The sequence below is a fragment of the Vicia villosa genome, linkage group LG3, assembly GCF_029867415.1.
Source record: "Vicia villosa cultivar HV-30 ecotype Madison, WI linkage group LG3, Vvil1.0, whole genome shotgun sequence".
NCBI classification, from domain to species: Eukaryota; Viridiplantae; Streptophyta; class Magnoliopsida; order Fabales; family Fabaceae; genus Vicia; species Vicia villosa.
In genome coordinates this window covers 22,026,575-22,047,121 of record NC_081182.1, presented here as the reverse complement: position 1 = coordinate 22,047,121, position 20,547 = coordinate 22,026,575, and the positions used below count along the sequence as shown (strand labels likewise).

At 32.8% G+C, this 20,547-nt stretch overlaps 1 protein-coding gene and 1 non-coding gene across 2 annotated transcripts; one reads left to right on the top strand and one right to left on the bottom strand.

Moving 5' to 3' along the window:
• The first annotated feature begins 15,942 nt into the window (after positions 1-15,942).
• LOC131655120 (auxin-responsive protein IAA29-like) lies at positions 15,943-16,629 on the top strand. Its single transcript, XM_058925024.1, has 2 exons — positions 15,943-16,264; positions 16,375-16,629. The coding sequence occupies exons 1-2, from the start codon at positions 16,023-16,025 to the stop codon at positions 16,532-16,534; spliced, it is 402 nt and encodes a 133-aa protein (XP_058781007.1). The 5' UTR covers positions 15,943-16,022; the 3' UTR covers positions 16,535-16,629.
• Positions 16,630-19,786: 3,157 nt separating this feature from the next.
• TRNAR-CCG (transfer RNA arginine (anticodon CCG)) lies at positions 19,787-19,859 on the bottom strand. The gene has a single exon. It is a non-coding gene; the product is annotated as a tRNA-Arg (tRNA).
• Between the last annotated feature and the right edge of the window lie 688 nt (positions 19,860-20,547).

Here is a 20,547-nt window from a genome sequence, read left to right as displayed (position 1 = left end):
GAGGGAAAATATATGCATTTGTGTGTGTGAATGCTTTTTCAAGATACACATGGATTAACTTCATTAGAGAAAAATTTGACATTTTTTTATATTTTCAAAGAGCTACGCCTACGTATTCGGAAAGAAAAGGGAAATAAGATTGTAAAGATAAGAAGTGACCATGGCAAGGAATCAATAATAATGAAGCGAACCATCGCAAGACATGTAAGAGATAGCGGCAAAAATTCCTCGTTTAGTCATGGAAGAACCTCTAATGATCTTATCATCCCCTTGGAAAAGCCTCTTGCGGTCTTCGTCATTCGGAGGATCGAACACTAGAAGCATATTCTCATATGAATAAGGCGATTTATGAGACATTTTGCAATTTTCAAATCTCAAACTCTGATTTTGTGACTTAGAAATCCAAACTCGGAAGTTGACTCACTTCATGCTTTTCTTCAAGTGCTCCAAGTTCACTCTTTTGACTTAGATCCTTAAAAACCTATAACTAGAGCAGTAAAGATGACGAAGATTACAATTTTTTCTATTAAAGATCATATTTGCAAACAAAAAGTTGTCGGTATGATATGAGTTTTTCTTTCTTTCTTATTTGCAATTTTTACTACAAAGTATTTATGTGATTTTGGCGCCACTATTTCTTAACAATTTAAATTGAATAGATTATTTTTTTAGTTTGAAAATTACATCAGGAGGAATACATAACAAAAAAAGAACATATGAAATATTCATTCATATGAAATTTATAATTTTTTAGTTTTATTGTTTGGGAAACAAGCTATCATTCTTTAGATTTATTAACCATTGAGAGGGGTCAGGTTAGGTTCTTTCGTAAAATTTAGTAAATAATTCATTTATAACAAATAGATAAAAATATAATTTAATTAAAAAATTTAAATAAATAATTGTTTTTATATCCAAAATAAAAAAAATGTATTTTATTCATGCAATATTAGCGAATTTTGATTTACCTCTTATAGTAAAAATAATAACAACTTCATAAAAAAATTAAAAATTTCCACGTAAAATTTAAAAAATAATAAAAGAAAATCCATGTGGACATGCCACGTAAGCAAAATTGAAGATGTGTCATTTTTTTCCTCTCCTCTATCATTTATTTTAATAATGGAGGAGAGAGAAAAAAAGAATGACACATAATCTCCACAATTCATTTTAAAATTTAATGGTTCAGATTCATTTTCATGTTTTTATTTAAAAATGTCATTCTCATATGATATATATAGAATACACACACTTATTTGTAATTAAAATTTTCTCACCGAAATCATCAAACAATGACACCATTGAAAGTTACTCATTACGCCTAGGGATGTCAACGAGTCGGGTCAGATGTAGGTTTCATACTACCCAAATCCACACCCGAACCCAAACCCAAAGGCTGTTCGGGTGGCAAAATAACACCAACGGCTACACCCGCTGGGTTTGGGTTTTTTTACCCAAACCCGAACCCGCAACAAAATACATAAAATACATTTTTCCTACAACTTTCCACAATATATATATATATATATATATATATATATATATATATATATATATATAAGTGAGTGTGACTTCGGGTTTCGGGTGCGGGTTTCACACTATCCAAATTTGCACCCGAAATATCGGGTGGCACCCGAACTCGAACTCAGTCAACTCGAGTTTTCACCCGTTGAATCGGGTTTGGGTGCGGTGGGCGCCGCAAATTTGGGTCTATTTGCCATCCCTAATTACGCCGTCAACGGCAGATCACTGCAGCTGCTGATACAGTAGAAAATCGTCTTTTATCTTCTCCTCTTGCTCCGCAACGAAACCTTAGCAATAAAAAATGATCCAAGAAACTTCTCAAATTTCCCCACACGTAGTGACTGCCTTGCAGTTTCATGTGAGTGGACCATCTGCCAGGGAAAGGCCCATTCCGTGGGCACCGAACGCGAAACACTTTCTAATTTCCAACTCTTAATTAATCTATATTTTGAGAGACTCAGGAGTTGTTTAACAAAAATATTCTAAATGATACAATAAGAAAGCTTTCAAGCTATCACGAAAAAACTCATTCAAATAGAGGATAACCTCTAGAATGTGGCCCTAAAAAATAACATCGTCTAAAAGACATCCTCACAGAAAGCTATGAGACCAAAGAAAGACTGAGACGAGGTCCAGAAATCTCCAGACCGTTGGAGACACAAACATCACACACCTTCACACTATCTTGAAGAGAGAAGAGGCATCCACACCCCTCTGATGGTATGTTTAGTTTTGAGGAAAGATATGAGGAAGGAAAGAAAGTGAGCGGAAAGATCCATATTCCACCGTTTGGCAACACTATAAAAAGGATAGGAAGGAAAGATTTAAATGGGACCCACCAAAATATTATTTCTACGTTATGTTGAAGAGAAAAAAAAGTTGATAGTAGATTGTAATCTAAAAGACAAAAACAACCCTGAAAAATGTTATATTAATAATATGTCAATACTATAAATGCAATGTAGTATTATTTGTTCAAAACAGCAACTCATACAAATATAATACACCAGTAGACTTGTATTAAGATAATACATTTGCATATAAATAAATAATTTAAATTGCATATAGTTTGTATTTGTTATCATGGTATTAAAAATTTTATAAAATGAATTTTGAAATATCAATTTCATTAAAATAAAATGTAAAATAAATTTTTAAATTTAATTAATAAATAACTAAATAAAAAACAAATAAGATTACTAGGGTTATTTTTGTCAATATGTCAGTATAGATAAATTTTCTTTCCTTTCACTTTCTCTCATACCAAACAACTAAATAATCATTCCACTTTCTATTCTCCTTCTCTTCTTATACTTTCTTTTCTTTTACTTTCTTTCCTTTCACTTTCTTTTGTGATCCAAATATACCCTAAAAGTTCGTTTACCGACAAGAAGGGAAAAATAGGGCTGGTTTATTAGACGGAAAGATTCCACAATTACTATCATACTTTCCTTTAAATTCTATCAAACCTTACCATACTTTCCTTTAATTTCTATAAAGCTTTACCATACTTATCTTTGATTTCTGTAATTTAACTAGTCAGAGACCCGTGCTATCGCACGGGTGCATTATTTATGCTGTAGTATTTTTTGAATGATACGAAAAAAATGTGAAGTAAAAAAGTTTGATCAAATTGTATATATAAAATAGAAATTAACCATTAGAAAAAAGTTTTATTAATAAGATTTTCATAGTCAATTTGACAATGCTTTGCAATTCCAACAACATATATTTTGAGGATAGGTAATTTAATTATGATATTATGTAAATAAATAAATAATATGTAGTAATTTAGAATCTTCAAATAATAATCATGAAATAAAAAAATAACAATAATCATATAGGTAGTATCAAATACAAACGTAAAATTTTAGATATAAATGCAAAATTTGAAAGATTTACTTATTTTAAAATGAATAATAATCATATAGATTTACTTATATTAAATAATCATACACAAAGAAAAAAATATATAATTATGAGATGGAGAAAAAATTAATATTTAAAAATAAAGGTTTTGTCTCTTGAATTAAAATAATGATTGATTAAATTAAAATAAATATTGTCTTGTTAGTGACCCGTGAGATAAATACATTTTTATGTTATTAAAATTAAAAAAATATATTATACAAATAAATCTAAAATTAATTACTTAATTATTAAATAATTATACAAACAAAAAAATTGATCTATGAGACGGAAAGAGAATAAAAAAAATTTTAACATTTGAAAAAATAAATAAAATATGTATTATGTTGATAGTGACCCGTAAACTACAACATAATATCTGTAAATTTATTTAATATTGTATCAAATATATTTAAAAACATGAAAATTTAAAATGAATGATTCAATTATAAATGAATAATAATCATAAATATGCAACTATATTATATTTTCAATTGAAATTGTAGTTTATAAAGAGAAAGCATATGAGATAGTGTATTATGTTTTTAAAATTAAAAAAAAATACATTATACAAATAAATTTAAAATGAATTACTTAATTATTAAATAACTGAGCAAAGAAAAAAATTGATCTATGAGACGGAAAAAGAATAAAAAGAATTTAAACATTTGAAAAAATAAATAAAATATGTATTATGTTGATAGTGACCCGTAAACTACAGCCTAATATCATGTAAATTTATTTAATATTGTATAAAATATATTTAAAAACATGTAAATTTAAAATGAATGATTCAATTATAAATGAATAATAATCATAAATATGTAACTATATTATATTTTCAATTGAAATTTTACTTTATAAGGAGAGAGAAAATGAGGTAGTGTATTATGTTGTAGAAAGTGGATGGATCAATGAGAGTGGAACACTTGGTGTAAAAGATAAAAAGCTGAAGGGTTATTTTGTTAGTTACTAAAATGTTCATTTTGTAGTGTAAATTATTTTTGAGGAAAGGACAATTTAGAGAGTTTGGTTAATCTCTTAATATATGTTAGATAGTAGATAGTAGATAGTAGAAGTAGATAGTAGATTACTTTATAAGGAGAGAGAAAAGGAGGTAGTGTATTATGTTGTAGAAAGTTGGTGGATCAATGAGAGTGGAACACTTGGTGTAAAAGATAAAAAGCTTAAGGGTTATTTTGTTAGTTACTAAAATGTCCATTTTGTAGTGTAAATTATTTTTGAGGAAAGGGCAATTTAGAGAGTTTGGTTAATCTCTTAATATATGTTAGATAGTAGATTTTGTAGTGTAAATTATTTTTGAGGAAATGGCAATTTAGAGAGTTTGGTTAATCTCTTAATATATGTTAGATAGTAGATAGTAGATAGTAGAAGATAGTAGATAGATTAAAGACATAAAGATTCGAGAGTGACATCTTATATTATCCCTTTATATCTCAATATTAAAAAACTAACAGAAATGCTACTATGACACTATATTTTACACCCACACCGTATATTATACATAAAATACATACTCATTATTTTTTTAATAATATTTTGTTTCTCTTTGATAACTGTGCAACACTAAAACAATAAGCTACATACGGTGTATATGGCCTACGGTGTAATAAACTAGTGTCAACCTAGCAATGCTCAAAAACTAAACATCCTACATGAGTTATTTTTCTTCTTGCCTAGTCCAACATTGATATTTAACCAAATGAGTTGTAGGGTGTGGGTGAAGTAATCTGTGCTAGGTAAAGGACCAGCAATGAATTAGACACATTATAAATGTAATTTCCCATTTGCAACACCATCACGTGGCCTTCACAATGTATACATACACTTTGTCAAGCACTTGTATTTTGGACCACATACGCACCAAACTATACCATATATTGCAAGTTGTTGTTTGTAGAGCATATTTCACCTTTTATTGGTTTCTCTAAAATTGTTACTTTCTCCATATATGGTGTAGAGGCAACAGAAAGAAAGAAGGTTAATTAGCATTGTTATTATAAACAAAAGCAAATATTTTTTAATGCATAAGTGGAAATAGTTAATTTATGACTTTGTGTTCTAAAATCATGATGTGTTTGACATGCATTAGCCGACATAATAGACATATTAGCGAACAGATATCAACATGTTTGTGAGCTAGTGACATGTCAAGAGAAAATGAGCTACCAATGTTTTTTTTTTTCCGTTTTCTTTCGTTGGAAGTTAGGTATTTCATAATTAAGATTTGAACACTCGTTATAATGCTTTATTTAGAAAATTTATTTTTATTATAAAAAAATTGAAGTGAAAAATTAAGGATTTGTTTGATTTGAAGGAATTTTTTTTTATTATTTAAAGAATGTGTTCGAATCGGCGGTGGACAAAATTGATTCTATTAGAATTTGTTGAAATTGCTGTTTTTACCACTTCAGTTGACGTAATCGGTTACGCCTGTTTCCGTAACCGGTTACGAACCCGTGAAACAGAGTTACTGAAGGTGTTGCAGTTGCGTAACCGGTTACGCTGTTTGCCGTAATCGGTTACACTGAAGCTCAACTGTTTTTCTGTTTGTATTTTGGGTGTTTTAATTCATTTCAATCATTTTGTAATATGTACTATATAAGGAGCTCACTACTCCTATTTTGTTGTTAATGCCAATTTATCATCTCACCCTCAATCTCTCTCTCTCTCTCTCTCTCTCTCTCTCTCTCTCTCTCTCTCTCTCTCTCTCTCTCTTATTTTCTTCTCAATTCTCTAATCTTCATCTTCTTCAATTCATCATTTTCTCCATTAAAGAAACCTTAATTTGATTCGTATGTTCCAACATTTGGCATCAAGAGCACTGGTTCTAATCCGATTCCGCTGCAACAATGAGTACCAATGATCGAATCCCTTCCAATTTACCGATTCTTGATTCGAAGAATTATGATAAGTGGTCTAAACAAATGAAAGTCTTGTTTGGATATCAAGAAGTTCTTGATATCGTCAACAATGGTGTCACACCACTTGGGGCTGAACCTACAGCTGCACATCAAGCCACCTTCAAGGAAGAGAAGAAGAAAGATTACAAAGCTCTCTTCTTGATACACTCTTGCGTCGATGGTGATAATTTCGAAAAGGTCGATGATTGCGAGTCCGCAAGGCAAGCTTGGTTAATTCTTGAGAAAACATATGTTGGGGCTGCGAAGGCGAAGGTTGTGAGGTTACAAACTCACAAGAGGCAATTCGAGTTAACGCAAATGGAAGAGAAGGAAACAATCAACAATTATGTGACACGCGTTACGCGTTTGGTGAATCAAATCAAGTCGTGTGGGGAAACTATCTTAGAGCAGAATGTTGTGTCAAAAATCTTACGTTCGTTAACGTCAAGATTCGACAACATTGTAGTTGCTATTGAAGAGTCGAAGGACCTTACGTCGTTGAGCAAGGATGAGCTTCAAAGTTCCCTAGAAGCACATGAACAAAGAATGGACGAGAGAGGAAGCGATAAGGCAAAGGCGGAGATAACTTTGCAAGTTCGTTTCAATGAAATGAGTAAAGGTTCGAAAGGGAAATGGCCTTCGAAAGGGAAGCAAGGTGATGGTGAAGCTAAACATTCGAAGGGAAAAAAGGGTGAGAGCAGTAACTCAAATGGTTATGGTGATCGGAGCAACGCGAGAGGTGGAAAACCAAGAGACATGAGCAAAATACAATGCTGGAAATGTAAGAAACTTGGACATTTTCAAGCAAAGTGTGGTGCTAAATAACTTGAATCTAAAGGGAATGAAGCCAAGATTGCGAGGCAAGAGGTGGATGATGAAGCCACACTCTTAATGGTGATTACCGATGAGTGTGATGCATGACAGAGGTGCTGGAAAGCAGCTGCAAGTCACGGGACAGCAGCTGCAGCAGTGCAGAAAATGCGACAGTTTTGAGTTCGGAACAAAATGTGATGATTTCGGTTCGAGATGGAAATCAAGGCAATGAGGAGTGGTACTTAGACTCCGGATGTTCAACGCATATGACGAGAAGAAGAGATTGGTTTGTGTAAATCAATCAAGCGGTGAAAAATAAAGTGACGTTTGCGGACGATTCCACTCTCATGGCCGAAAGTGTCGGTGATGTGTTGATCGAGAAAAATGATGGTGGACATTCTATGATCAAGGATGTGCTATATATTCCAGGTATTAAATGTAATCTTTTGAGTATTGGTCAATTTCTCGAAAAGGGTTACAACATACGTTTGGAAGATAAGATCTTGCGGGTTGTTGATGCTAGTGGTGTGTTGATCCTAAAGGCTCCTATGGCTACCAATAGGACTTTCAAAGTTGAGCTGAAAGTATTGGAGCATAGGTGTTTAGCTACAGCTGCAAGTAGAGAGGAGTGGTTATGGCATTATCGTCTCAGTCACTTGAATTTTCGTGATCTCAAAGCGTTGCAACAAGAAGGTATGGTTACCGGGCTGCCACACATTAACGTTCCAGCTGAGTTGTGTGAAGAATGTGTGAAAGGAAAGCAACACAAAGGAAGATTTAGCAAGGATGCGGGTCATAGGACCAATGCACACCTTGAGGTGGTGTATTCCGATGTTTGTGGACCTATGCAAGTGGACACATTCGATGGCAATCGATATTTTGTCACGTTCATTGATGATTTTAGTAGAAAGTTGTGGACTTACATCATCAAGAGAAAGGATGAGGTGTTTGATGTATTCAAGAGGTTTAAGTCCATGGTGGAGAGGCAATGCGGTCGCAAGTTGAAAACTCTCAAAACGGATGGTGGAGGTGAGTATACCTCGGTTGCGTTTGGGAAGTATTGTGATGATGAGGGTATAGTACGTGAGGTTGTACCACCCTATACGCTGCAGCAAAATGGTATTGCCGAGAGGAAAAATCGCTCAATTATGAACATGGTTCGAAGCATGTTAAGCAGTAAAAATCTACCGAAGGAACTATGGGGAGAAGCGGTCTCTACAACCACTTACTTGTTGAATCGTTGTCCTACAAAGAAGCTCGAGAAGCTTACACCGGAAGAGGCTTGGTGTGGATTCAAACCGAATCTAAGTCATTTGCGAATATTCGGTTCGGTGGCTTATAGACATGTGTCGGGTCAACTAAGAAAGAAGTTGGACGACAAGGGAGAGGAAATGATATTCGTTGGATATCACTCTACAGGCGGTTACAAACTGTTCGATGTGAGAAATTGGAAGATTCTGATTAGTCGAGATGTTATTTTTGAAGAAAATAACAGCAGTAGTCACAGTGTAACCGGTTACGGCCAGCCAGTACAAACTGGCGTAACCGGTTACAGACAGGAAAAACAGAGCATGAATTCTGCAGAGAACAGCATAACCGGTTATGGCCAGCCAGTTCAAACAGGCGTAACCGGTTACGAGCAGAACAGAATCCCAACTGCAATGTTTTTGATGATCCAGTCAGTCCCGAAACAGATCCGCAGCCCCCGAATGGTGTTCAAACTGAAGAAAATTGTAGAAGATCAACAAGACAAAGGGTGTTACCTTCTAGACTCCAAGAATGCGAGAGATTCCAAGATAATGAAGGTGATTTCGTCCATTTTGCGCTTATGGTCGAATCTGAACCGATGAATACGGAGGAGGCTCTAAGGGATCCAAAATGGATTTGTGCAATGAAAGAGGAGCTGTAATCAATCGAGAAGAATGGTACTTGGGAGTTAGTTGATCTACCTCATGGTAAAAAGCCGATTGGTGTACGTTGGGTCTATAAAGTGAAAGCAAACCCGAAAGGCGAGATAATCAAGTATAAGGCTCGATTGGTAGTGAAAGGGTTTTTGCAACGTGAAGGAATAGACTTTGAGGAGGTGTTTGCACCTGTGGCTAGGCTTGAGACCATCCGGTTGGTTATTGGTATTACAAACAACAAAAATTGGAGCGTTTATCAAATGGATGTCAAATCTGCGTTTTTGAACGGTCCACTTGATGAGGAGGTTTATGTTGGATAGCCCCCCGGTTTTGTAGTGAAGAATCAAGAGATGAGATACTACAAGTTGCATAAAGCCTTGTATGGTTTGAAATAAGCTCCAAGAGCTTGGAACAAACGCATAGATGGTTTTCTTGTCGATATTAATTTCAAGCGGTGTGTGTCCGAACGTGGCGTGTATGTGAGATCGAATGCTAAGGATGGTGTGATAATTCTTTGCCTATATGTGGACGATCTCTTGATTACCGGCAGCTGTGAGGAGAGTATTTCAAGGTTCAAGAAGGAACTCATGAGTGAGTTTGAGATGACGGACCTTGGAATCATGAAATACTTCCTTAGCATAGAGTTCCAAAGGTCAAAAATGGGATTGCTCATGCACCAAAGGAGGTATGCACTTGAGATCTTGAAGAGGTGTGAAATGGAGCATTGTAATGTTGCCATTACACCATGTGAGGCAAGGCTACAGCTGTCCAAGAGTGAGGATGAGCAAGATGTTGACCCAACTCAATATCGAAGATTGATTGGATCATTGCGGTATTTGTGCAATACGCGACCGGACTTGGCATTTAGTGTCGGTATTACGAGTAGATTCATGGAGAGACCAAAGGTATCTCATATGGCAGCTGTCAAGAGGATCCTTAGATATGTTAAAGGGACTCTTGGTTGTGGAATTCTTTTTCCGGCATCGGATACGGGCTGAAAGTGTGATTTACTTGGTTTCACCGATTCCAATTGGTGTGGTGATAAAGATGATAGAAAGCCAACGACTGGATACATCTTTATGCTAGGTAGAACCCCAATCTCTTGGTGTTCGAAAAAGGAACCGGTGGTAGCACTCTCATCTTGTGAGGCCGAGTATATTGCGGCATCGTTGTGTGCTTGCCAAGCCATGTGGCTTATGAATCTATTAAAGGAGCTTAATAGTAGTGAGGGTGAGGCTATTACTCTCCTTGTTGATAATGTTTCTGCGATCAGCCTTGCGAAGAATCCGATTGCACACGGAAGGAGCAAGCATATAGAGATGCAGTTTCATTATTTGAGGGAGTTAGTGAGCGATGGAAATTTACGATTGGGATATTGTCGAAGCGAAGATCAAGTAGCTGATTTGTTGACCAAGGGGGTGACAAATGAAGTGTTCAAGAGGCTGAGAATGAAGCTGAGCATGCTTGACTTGGACCAACTGAAGTGAGGTGGTGTGTTGAAACTACTGTTTTTACCACTTCAGTTGGCGTAACCGGTTACGCCTGTTTCCGTAACCGGTTACGAACCCGTGAAACAGAGTTACTGAAGGTGTTGCAGTTGCGTAACCGGTTACGCTGTTTGCCGTAATCGGTTACACTGAAGCTCAACTGTTTTTCTGTTTGTATTTTGGGTGTTTTAATTCATTTCAATCATTTTGTAATATGTACTATATAAGGAGCTCACTACTCCTATTTTGTTGTTAATGCCAATTTATCATCTCACCCTCAATCTCTCTCTCTCTCTCTCTCTCTCTCTCTCTCTCTCTCTTATTTTGTTGTATTTTGAGTTTTATAGAATTGATTTTATCAGAATTAAGTTTAGCAGAATTGATTTATGTTTGGATACATTCGTGTAAAAGTGAGTTGAATAATAAATAATCGTGTAAAATTCATCCAGAATCAATTCTGGAGGCAAAAGCTACTAATTCTAACTTCAAGCAAAATTAATTATGGAGATAGAATCAATTCTATTTTTTCCTAACCACAAATTTTAAAATTACCCAGAATGAATTCTACACCTCTAGAATTGCTTTTGGCTTTTTCAAAAGCTAAACCAAACATGCATAAACATGGCAATAAAACCCAGACCCACGGGTACCCACCCGAACCCACCCCGAAGTTGACGGGGAAAACCCACTTTGACTGGGTTTGGGTTCGGGTTTGGGTTTTCCCCGATTAGAAAACATGGGGATGGGTCGGGTAATGGGGACACTAGTACCCGCCCCGTTTATTTCAATATATACATTATTATTTATATTTCATAATTTATATTATTAAATATGTGGCTAATGTTTTAATAATTTGATTTGTATTTATTATTTTAAATATTTGAAATATATGTATGAAATTTTTTGAGATTGTTTTATTTTGTTATTTATAATGTAACTTGATTTTTGAAAAAGTAAATATTTTTATTAAAAAAATTGATTTTACGAAATACATGGTGGCGGGACGGGGATACCCGAACCCAACCCGAACCCGTTAAGGACGGGTTTGGGTTTTAATTCTCCATCCCCGTTTGGGTTTGGGGCGGGTAACGGGGATTGATTGAGGATTCGGGTTTGGGTTTGGGGGAGGTAAAAACCGTCCCCGACCCGCCCCGTTGCCATGCCTAAACATGCACAAAGTGAATTTGAGAAAGCTTAAAAGGTTTCAAGTTTAGGTGAAAATGGTTTTTGAATTTCATATTTATAGTTTATTGATAATACATGAAATAAATTAATTAGTTTTTAACATGGAATTTGACGCAAGATTGGAGTGAAAATGTGAGCTACTAACTGACTTGACTTCTAGATTTTGTCCATTACCAACGACAACTTTATTTGGTCATATCAATGACTAAATGAATATGTTATAGGTTGTAATTATTAGAAGTGATACGATGGGAAACACTTGAGCCTGTGAACCACATTTGAGAATCGGGTCCTTGAGGGATGTGAAAGTGATCTTGATGAGTTAGGTATGTAGTTACTGGTGCAGTTGTGGCCTCTTGATTCTTGGAACCTTCTTGTGTAGCACTAGTATTGCTTAATGTGGAAGCTTGAATTTGAGACTTGGGAGGTATGGGCTCGAATTTTTCATCAAACCTATGCCAATAATACACTACAGAGTGTTCATACTTGTTACAAAGTTGGCGGTCGATCTTCCTATAGTGTAACTTTGTCTGCCATATCCTCTACCACGAGGTGGCCTGCATCAACCATGAAAGTATAAATAAGAACCTTAGGAACTCCCCCTCCTGCCAAAGTTTGTGTTATTAGCTGCTTGAGCAACATTGGATATTGAACTAGGTGATGCTAGTACCTAAGAAATTTATTTAATTGAGCTTCTTGGACAAAAAAATAGGACCTCCATATCATAAATGCTAATTAGTTCAGTTTTTCAATGATGAATGAATTGTACTCTTCATGCAACCCATGAAGTATAGCATCGACTTGATCACACTTAGCATCGACCCAATCACTAATGGCCATTAACGAGTCTGCTATGGCACAAACATGTAGTACATATTCAGAGATGCACCTATTTCCTTTCTTTCTCGTCTTTAACTCTGACATAAGTTGATGAAGACAAGCTTTCATCTGAGAATTGAAATGCTTATGCACCGTGTTTGATTGATAAATTTTGTAGAATATTATCTAGTTTGAAATGTAGATAAATTATAATGAAAATGAATTAATAATATTAAATGATTTAACTAAATTATTTCTTCTTAAAATTGTTTCATTTGTGAGTGTGTCCAAACCATTTAAATTTGTGATTGTGCCCATGTAAGAAGTTGAAATGATAGACTAAAGAAATTGACATGGCCGTTGAAATTTGAGGTGTTTGTTTGCGTGGGAGAAATTATTAATAGAATTTTGCTTTGTTGGAAATCATTTCTGTGTAGAAAAATATTTTGAACGATGGTTACGGAGATTATACCATATTGTCTCATTTTTAAGTGTTTTTCTTACCATATTTTTTATTTAAATAATTTGTCTTTTTAGAATATTAATATAATATTTATTAGTTTTTATTAATATAATTTTATTTAGGCTAAGAGACTAAGGCAGCAAAATTTTACAAATATGTTTCCTCAATTGAGGCCTCAACCAAATTCGATAAACTATGCCATCAATAATTCTACTGTCAACTAACGAGTTATCCGTATGTTTCCCAAAACAATTTTCATTCTGAAATCTCCCAGCTTCGTAGATTTTTTTATTGTATTATTAAATCATTTATACATTTTATTTTTAAAAAATAAATTTATTGTGTAAATAAATATTTCTATAAATTTTATTTTATATGCTGTTGAAAACTAATTTAATTTATTAGTAAATCAGTTTGAAATATATTTAAATGTGATTTTAATGGATGTGAATTTTATTTGAAGATTTATTATCAAAATTATTATTAATATTTCATGAAAAATAAAAAATGTATTAATAAATATTTAATTTGTAAACTTTATCAACAAAAACATATTGGCTCAAACAGTAGACCAACACGTCCAACAATCAATGTGTCCCTTTTTCGATAAAACTAGTAATAAATTCGTGCGTTCGCACGAGTTCTGATACGGGACGCGCATTTGTTTTAAATATATATTTTTTGTTAGAAAAATATTTGATACTTGTGAAAAAATAATAATTGAATATGTTTGGAGGTGGTCTTCATATGGCAATATTTCATATTCCAATTGTTGTTTTTACGATTTTTACAAAGATCCTTTGTATTTTATGTCGTAATTGTAATTGGTTGTAATATTGTTTTTGTAACCTTTGAATGGTGTGTTTTGTAATTGGGTTGGGGAACCCTTTGTTCTCCTTTCAATATATCTCTTGCTTTCAAAAAAAATAAAATAATAATTGAATGCATAGAAAAAATTTCGGTACATGTGAAAAAATAATAATTGAATGTTTAGAAAAATGTCTGGTACCCGTGAAAAAATAATAAATGAATATATAGAAAAATATCTGGTACCCGTGAAAAAATAATAATTGAATGTATAGAAAAATGTCATGTACCTGTGAAAAAAATAATAATTGAATGCATAGAAAAAATTTCGGTACCTGTGAAAAAAATAATAATTGAATGTTTAGAAAAATGTCTGGCACGCGTAAAAAAATAATAATTTAATGTTTAAAAAAATGTCTGGTACCCGTGAAAACATAATAATTGAATGTATAAAAAATGTCCGGCACCCGTGAAAAAAATAATAATTGGATGTTTAGAAAAATGTCTGGTACCCGTAAAAAATAATAATTGAATATATAGAAAAATGTTCTGTACCCGTGAAAAAATAATAATTGAATGTTTAGAAAAATGCATGGTACCCGTGAAAAAATAGTAATCTAAATATATAGAAAAATGTCCGATACCCGTAAAAAAAATAATAATTAAATGTATAGAAAAATGTCGGGTACCCGTAAAATTGAAATAAATTGGATAACTGTTGAGTCCTATCTGCTAATGTGTTTTATGCTAATGTTTTTAAAAATCCAAAAAAAAAAAATTAAAAATAAACAATTTTTTTAATTGGTTTATAAAAAATAAATTATAGTTTTGTTCTTAACATCTTAAATAAAAGATAAATAATTTAGGTATATTATATTTATATTTTTTAAAATGAAATTTTTTTTAAAAAAATATTATAGAAACCTAGTTAAATATGAAGACCTCATCAAAACTTATTTTTTATATAGATGTCTTTTCTCTCTCCAAAAAGTTAACAAAATAAAAATTACTTTTTATGGTAATTTTTTAGATCTAAATAGTAAAAAGTAGGTATAGCAGGGGAAGAAAAAGTAGCATAAAAAAATATTTTTTTAATCTAAAAAAATAGCAACATGCATTGCAAGATTGGAAGTGTTGAAAGAGTTGGAAAAATGCTAAAGCTAATACTAGTAGAATAGCCCACGTGACAACACAAATTAGAAGCAGGGGCAATTACGTACTTTTTATATCAGTTTGTTTTCTTATATTATAGATGAAGTCGTCTCATAGCAGGGGCAAAAATTATATTAATTCTAATTTTTATTCAATTTTTTAAAACATAAACATACTAAAAACAAGTGTAAATTTTACAACTATAAAGTAAAAAAAATGACACTAAACGTTTTTTCTAAAAAAAAAAAGTGTGAATTTTTTCATATACAAGATTCTTTTGCTAATGTTTATGGTCACAAGCATAGTATTCGTGATTAGGTGCTCAACAGCTTCACACAATTTCTCCATGATTGATAAGAATCACATTCACACAAGTAACTCTGGCAACACACAATTATGACACTGATGTTTGGCTCCAAAAGGATTCCTTTTTTAAAATGTAGATGTTCAATCATGTCATCAACAAATACATGTTTCATTATTAATAGTTAATCAATATAATTGTGATTCACGCTGAACTTAGTAAAATAGAATACAATTTAGTTTTCTGCAATTGAATTTGAAATGAGACTGAAACTACTTAATACCAAAATGTGACGTCGAAATAAATTAGACAGTTCAATAAACCGAAATGAATGGTGAAAAAAAAAACTATATCTTTATTTTGCTTATCCATTTGTCTTGTTTTATCTTTTCATAAATCAACATACTATTTCAAAGATTAGATTCTTCCTCATGTTAATAACCCAATCCCAAAAGTCTTTTCAGAGTCATAATCTTCACCAAATTATAGTGATTATGAATATGACACTTCCTTATAACATTACAACAAGAGAGAATATCTATAAGTGGGGACACATTGGTTACACAATTGAGTAAAGTTGTAACACATTGGTCCTCTCATTTCTCAACTAGCATATAATGCTGCTCTTCTTTTTCCCGACCCAACAAGACAATAGTCCTTTTCATTCCCATCCTTCACTCACACACATACACATATATATAACCTCCCTCACATCATAGCTTCTTAGGCATCATGGAGATTCAAATAGGTCAGGCTCTACAAACTCATAGCTCCATTAAAGGATTTGATCCTCACAATTATAAACACGGTGAATGTTCTGAAAACAAGAAGTATGTCGAAAATAAGCGTAGCTTCGAAGAGTCGTTAGGACATTTTTTTAAACCTTTGCCTATGTTAGTATGGAATGGTCGACAACCAAATGAGGAAGATGACCACGTTAAAAAGATGAATCGAAATGTTCACGCAACAAACAAGTAAGTTGATTCTTGATTTTTATATTTTGATTAGTTCAGTAGTGAGTTTGTCAGAATTACGGCGTATCAATGTGATTATAGTCTTATATATGTTGTACATGTATGAATAGTGAAGGAGAAAATCATTTGGTTGGGTGGCCACCAATTAAATCATGGAGGAAGAAGGAACTTCATCAGCAACATCCTAACCAAATAAGGATTGATCATAGAATGCAAGGTAATGAAAATCAAAGAAGATGGAGCAAACTACACACTCACATTTCAGAATAAACAAGGGGATTAGAAAATGAAACTATATGACAAAGATCATAATTTGTACTTTCATGTTGTTTGTGCTTGGTTAGTAAAAAGTATTCTTTGCTTGAGTATGTGCTTGAAAATTATTAATGTTAACCAATGACTTTGATAATCAATTTATGATTATTTATTTGTTTTTAAATAATTTTAAGTTGATAGATTTAAAATTCAAATTCTTAAATGTTAAAGATTGATTTTCAAGCAAGGTCGTGTTATACAAAAATTTTAAAACAAATGTATGACGACACATAAATGAATCTGCCAACGAGAAAAATACGTAAATAAATCTAAGATCAATGTAAAAGTTCTTTGTCATATTATTAAAATTGAATTACATACTTCATATACAAAAACCTCAAAGATAGAGAATTATAATAGGACAGATGTTTGTATCTTTTTGTACAAGTTATGAAAAAAAAAAACTCAAATTAATCTATTTATTTATACTAGATTTTCAAGGTTGCAAGCTTGACACATGCCCTTATATTTATAGTTAAGCTCATTCGCTTCTTATATTTATATTTAAATTTATTAACTTTTACAGACTTTGACTCTTTGGTCCTTCGAATGTGTCTTTTTGAACTTTTAAGGACTTTTCTTTTACTAAACTATTTGGAAACTGGAACTTTAAACCATATTTCTTATCATTTTCGAACCATTTATGGGTGGAAAGTATGAGCATCCCATGAACGTGATGATTTGTAGGTACATGTAAAATAAGGTGTGAGGGGAATCCTCTAGGGGCGACCATGTTAGACTGCACCACTTTGGAGCAAGGCTCTAGGATCACCTCCCTTTCATCATCCATTTTCTTATAGGTTTAGATGTTTCCTGAAGGAGGTCAGTCTCTGTTCGCATATATAGAGTGTCTCGAAGTCCTCCACTACTAAGCGTTTGGATAAATCGATCTTTATTGAAAATATTGAATTTTCTAAGAAAGTACGGGAAGAAAGAGAGTCATTATCACTACTAGAATCAGAGGCGCTCTCATAACTCCAAAACATCCATACTTCGAGGATCATATAATCGATTGTGCTAACAACTCGCCTGACATTATTCATGCATTATTCATATAATTTCATAAGCTCCATATTGTTGTAAGGTTCAATCGCATTACCTCTCTCGTCTAACTCCCTAATAATCGCCATTTCTGAAGAAAAAGAGATTGAAGATAGAGAGGGAAGGGTTATACCTATTTGCAAAGAAGATGAAGCTAAGGCTAGAGAGATTTTGAATGTGTTTGACCTGCTAGAGCGAAAACTTTGGAATAACGTGGATGTAATGAGTTGATAATATCATTTTATAAGGGCAGAAAACCAATTTCACATAGGTTATGATTGCCTTCTACTAGGTACACATCAACACTTGTAGAATGAATCGCCACACATCTCACATCCTAACATGTGCTAGCGAACCAAGGGTCCTTTGAACACTTGGATTCCCGAGAAGAATTCATCATTAGAAGCAATCAATGTTGCATATGCTACACTGGTTGACACTTCAAGAACTCACCTAACTTTTCATTTGAGGAATTCATAGAATTTTAGGATGGAAATATGTCAAAATTGAATCATTTCATCCTTTATAAAGCCTCATTATTTAGGGATTATGGACTTGGATAATTTATTTGGGTCTGAGTAAGGGATGATTCATGACAACTATGACTTAATCGATTGAGTGGCATGAGGGGCTTAGACACTTAAAATGGACTCGGTGCCTGAAGATATATGGTCGCCTGATAGGTATGGTGAGCCGCCTAGTAGGGCTTGGATCCACCATTTCATTCTCCCTCACTTATCACACGTGAGGTAGCAATGGAGAGATGTCATTGAGGAGGAAAACTATCTCCCCATGTTTTGGGAGAACGAGTCTTCTCTGCCCCGCGTTTCTGATGATGGAATTGTGAAAATCGCTCATAGTTAAGTTCTGGGGGTCTTTATGAATGACCTAGCCTTTAAGATTAGAAGGAACAGAAAAAAAAATTGTAGGATAAAATACATGGTCTCTCACAATATCCTAAAACTAGTAATTGTGTTATTTTGCATTTCAAATATTCAAAAACTAGTAATTCATAACTCAATATCCTTTTCTTCTTAATTTACTTGTAAAACTAATTTAAAAATGACATTGAAAAAAGGTATTTTTTTAGATAAATCAATAGGGTTCTTCGTTATTTTTTTTTTAAATTGCTTATTCTCTTTACAATAACTTGAAAAGTAGTTTAAACTTTGATCCCTGCAAAATGAGGGATTTTAATTTCAACCTAGACAAAAGTTGTGAAAACAAAAACTTAAGTTTTGGGGTTGTTGTTGTTCGATAAGTATTGAATATAAAAATCGGAATTGTTGTTGATGTGATGAGCACTGGTGTGATTTTCAGTGATGATAGATGGTGGCAGTGAGGAAAAATGAACAATAAACTGGGCGGGGAGAGGCAAAGAGAGGAGAAAAAAAATTCACTGTAACAACAAATATTAAAATCATATAGACTTATTTAATCTTAGAGTGATAGTTACTCGTAAATAGGTGAGGGATTTGATTGAGTCCTCACCCTATAAGTAACCATATTTGTTATATACTCACTTATAAGAATTTTTTAAAATAATCACATTTAAAAAAAAAAACTTAAATGACCACCTATGTCATGTCAGAGACAATGACGCATGCATGTAAGTATTAGGAGCATATAAACAAAACAAAACAAAACAAAACAGGAGCCATGTTGAATTACACATGCTCCTAAAGTATACATGCATGCTCAGATATCCGTGCCTTAGTACAAATTAGAGTGCATGCGTCACAGGCAGTGATGCATCTTCTCTGGAATAATTTTTTTTTGAAAATGTTTAGTCTAAGAAATAATTTGAAAATATAATAATTTAATTTTTTTTAAAATGTGGTTATTTAAAAAAATTCCACTTTTAAGACTCTAATTATTTTTCAAAGATTCAACTAAAAAAATATAAATTTAGATTTTATGTATTATAATCGTTTTATTTTTATGTTGACAAACTTATTATAAAAAACTATTTCAATTCATTCTGACTAATTGGCTATAGTTGTTCTTATTTAAAAGATATTAAATTTAATATAAAGTTTATATAGGAGATCTTTGTTTTCGATTTATGTTGAAAATTGGCTTTGTTTTATATTTTAAATCGGTTTATTGAATGAGTCCGTAATGTTGTGAAAAAACCATAAAAATATTTCCCCAAAATATGTAAAACGATCACGGTGGGACTCGAACCCACAATCTCCCGCTCCGGAGGCGAGCGCCTTATCCATTAGGCCACGCGACCTGTTTGTTTGAAAGATGAAAATAAATTTATTTGATACATTACTAAAATCCAACCTTCCTACTACTTTTATCTATACATTTTCACGAAAGCATGTATTCAAAAAATATATGCTGCACATTCTCACTAGAATCATAATCACTGGCTCATGAATAAGACTCTAAGTAATTAAAATTTTGTCTGAATAGTTTATATCATGTTTGAAATTGATCATTGTGTAGCCTCCATGCAAACAAAGAAACCTTATGAGGTACCGATTTGTTCATGTAACTTCATTGCTAAAATAATCTTCAAGGTCGATGGTAATTGTTATTGCAAAGTATGCCTTTTTTTTTACGGAGTAACTTACACCTGAATTTTGATTCCACCTCAAGTATCTTACATATTTTTATGAAAATAGATGTTAGACATATAATTCAATTATTAGTATTGTCCATCGTACAGTTTGTAAGAAAATTAAATCAAACTAAACTAAATTATAATAAAAATTTACTAAGAACTAGGGTTGTCCATCGTGTAGTTCGTAAGAAAATTAAATCGAACTAAATTAAATTATAGTAAAAATTTACTAAGAAATGAATCAAATTGTTTCAATTTACTAAGAATTGAACTGAACTAAAAATTTTGGTTTCCCAAACCAAACCGTTTATTAAAGAATCAACCGTTAAATATTTTTCAATTAAAAAAATTA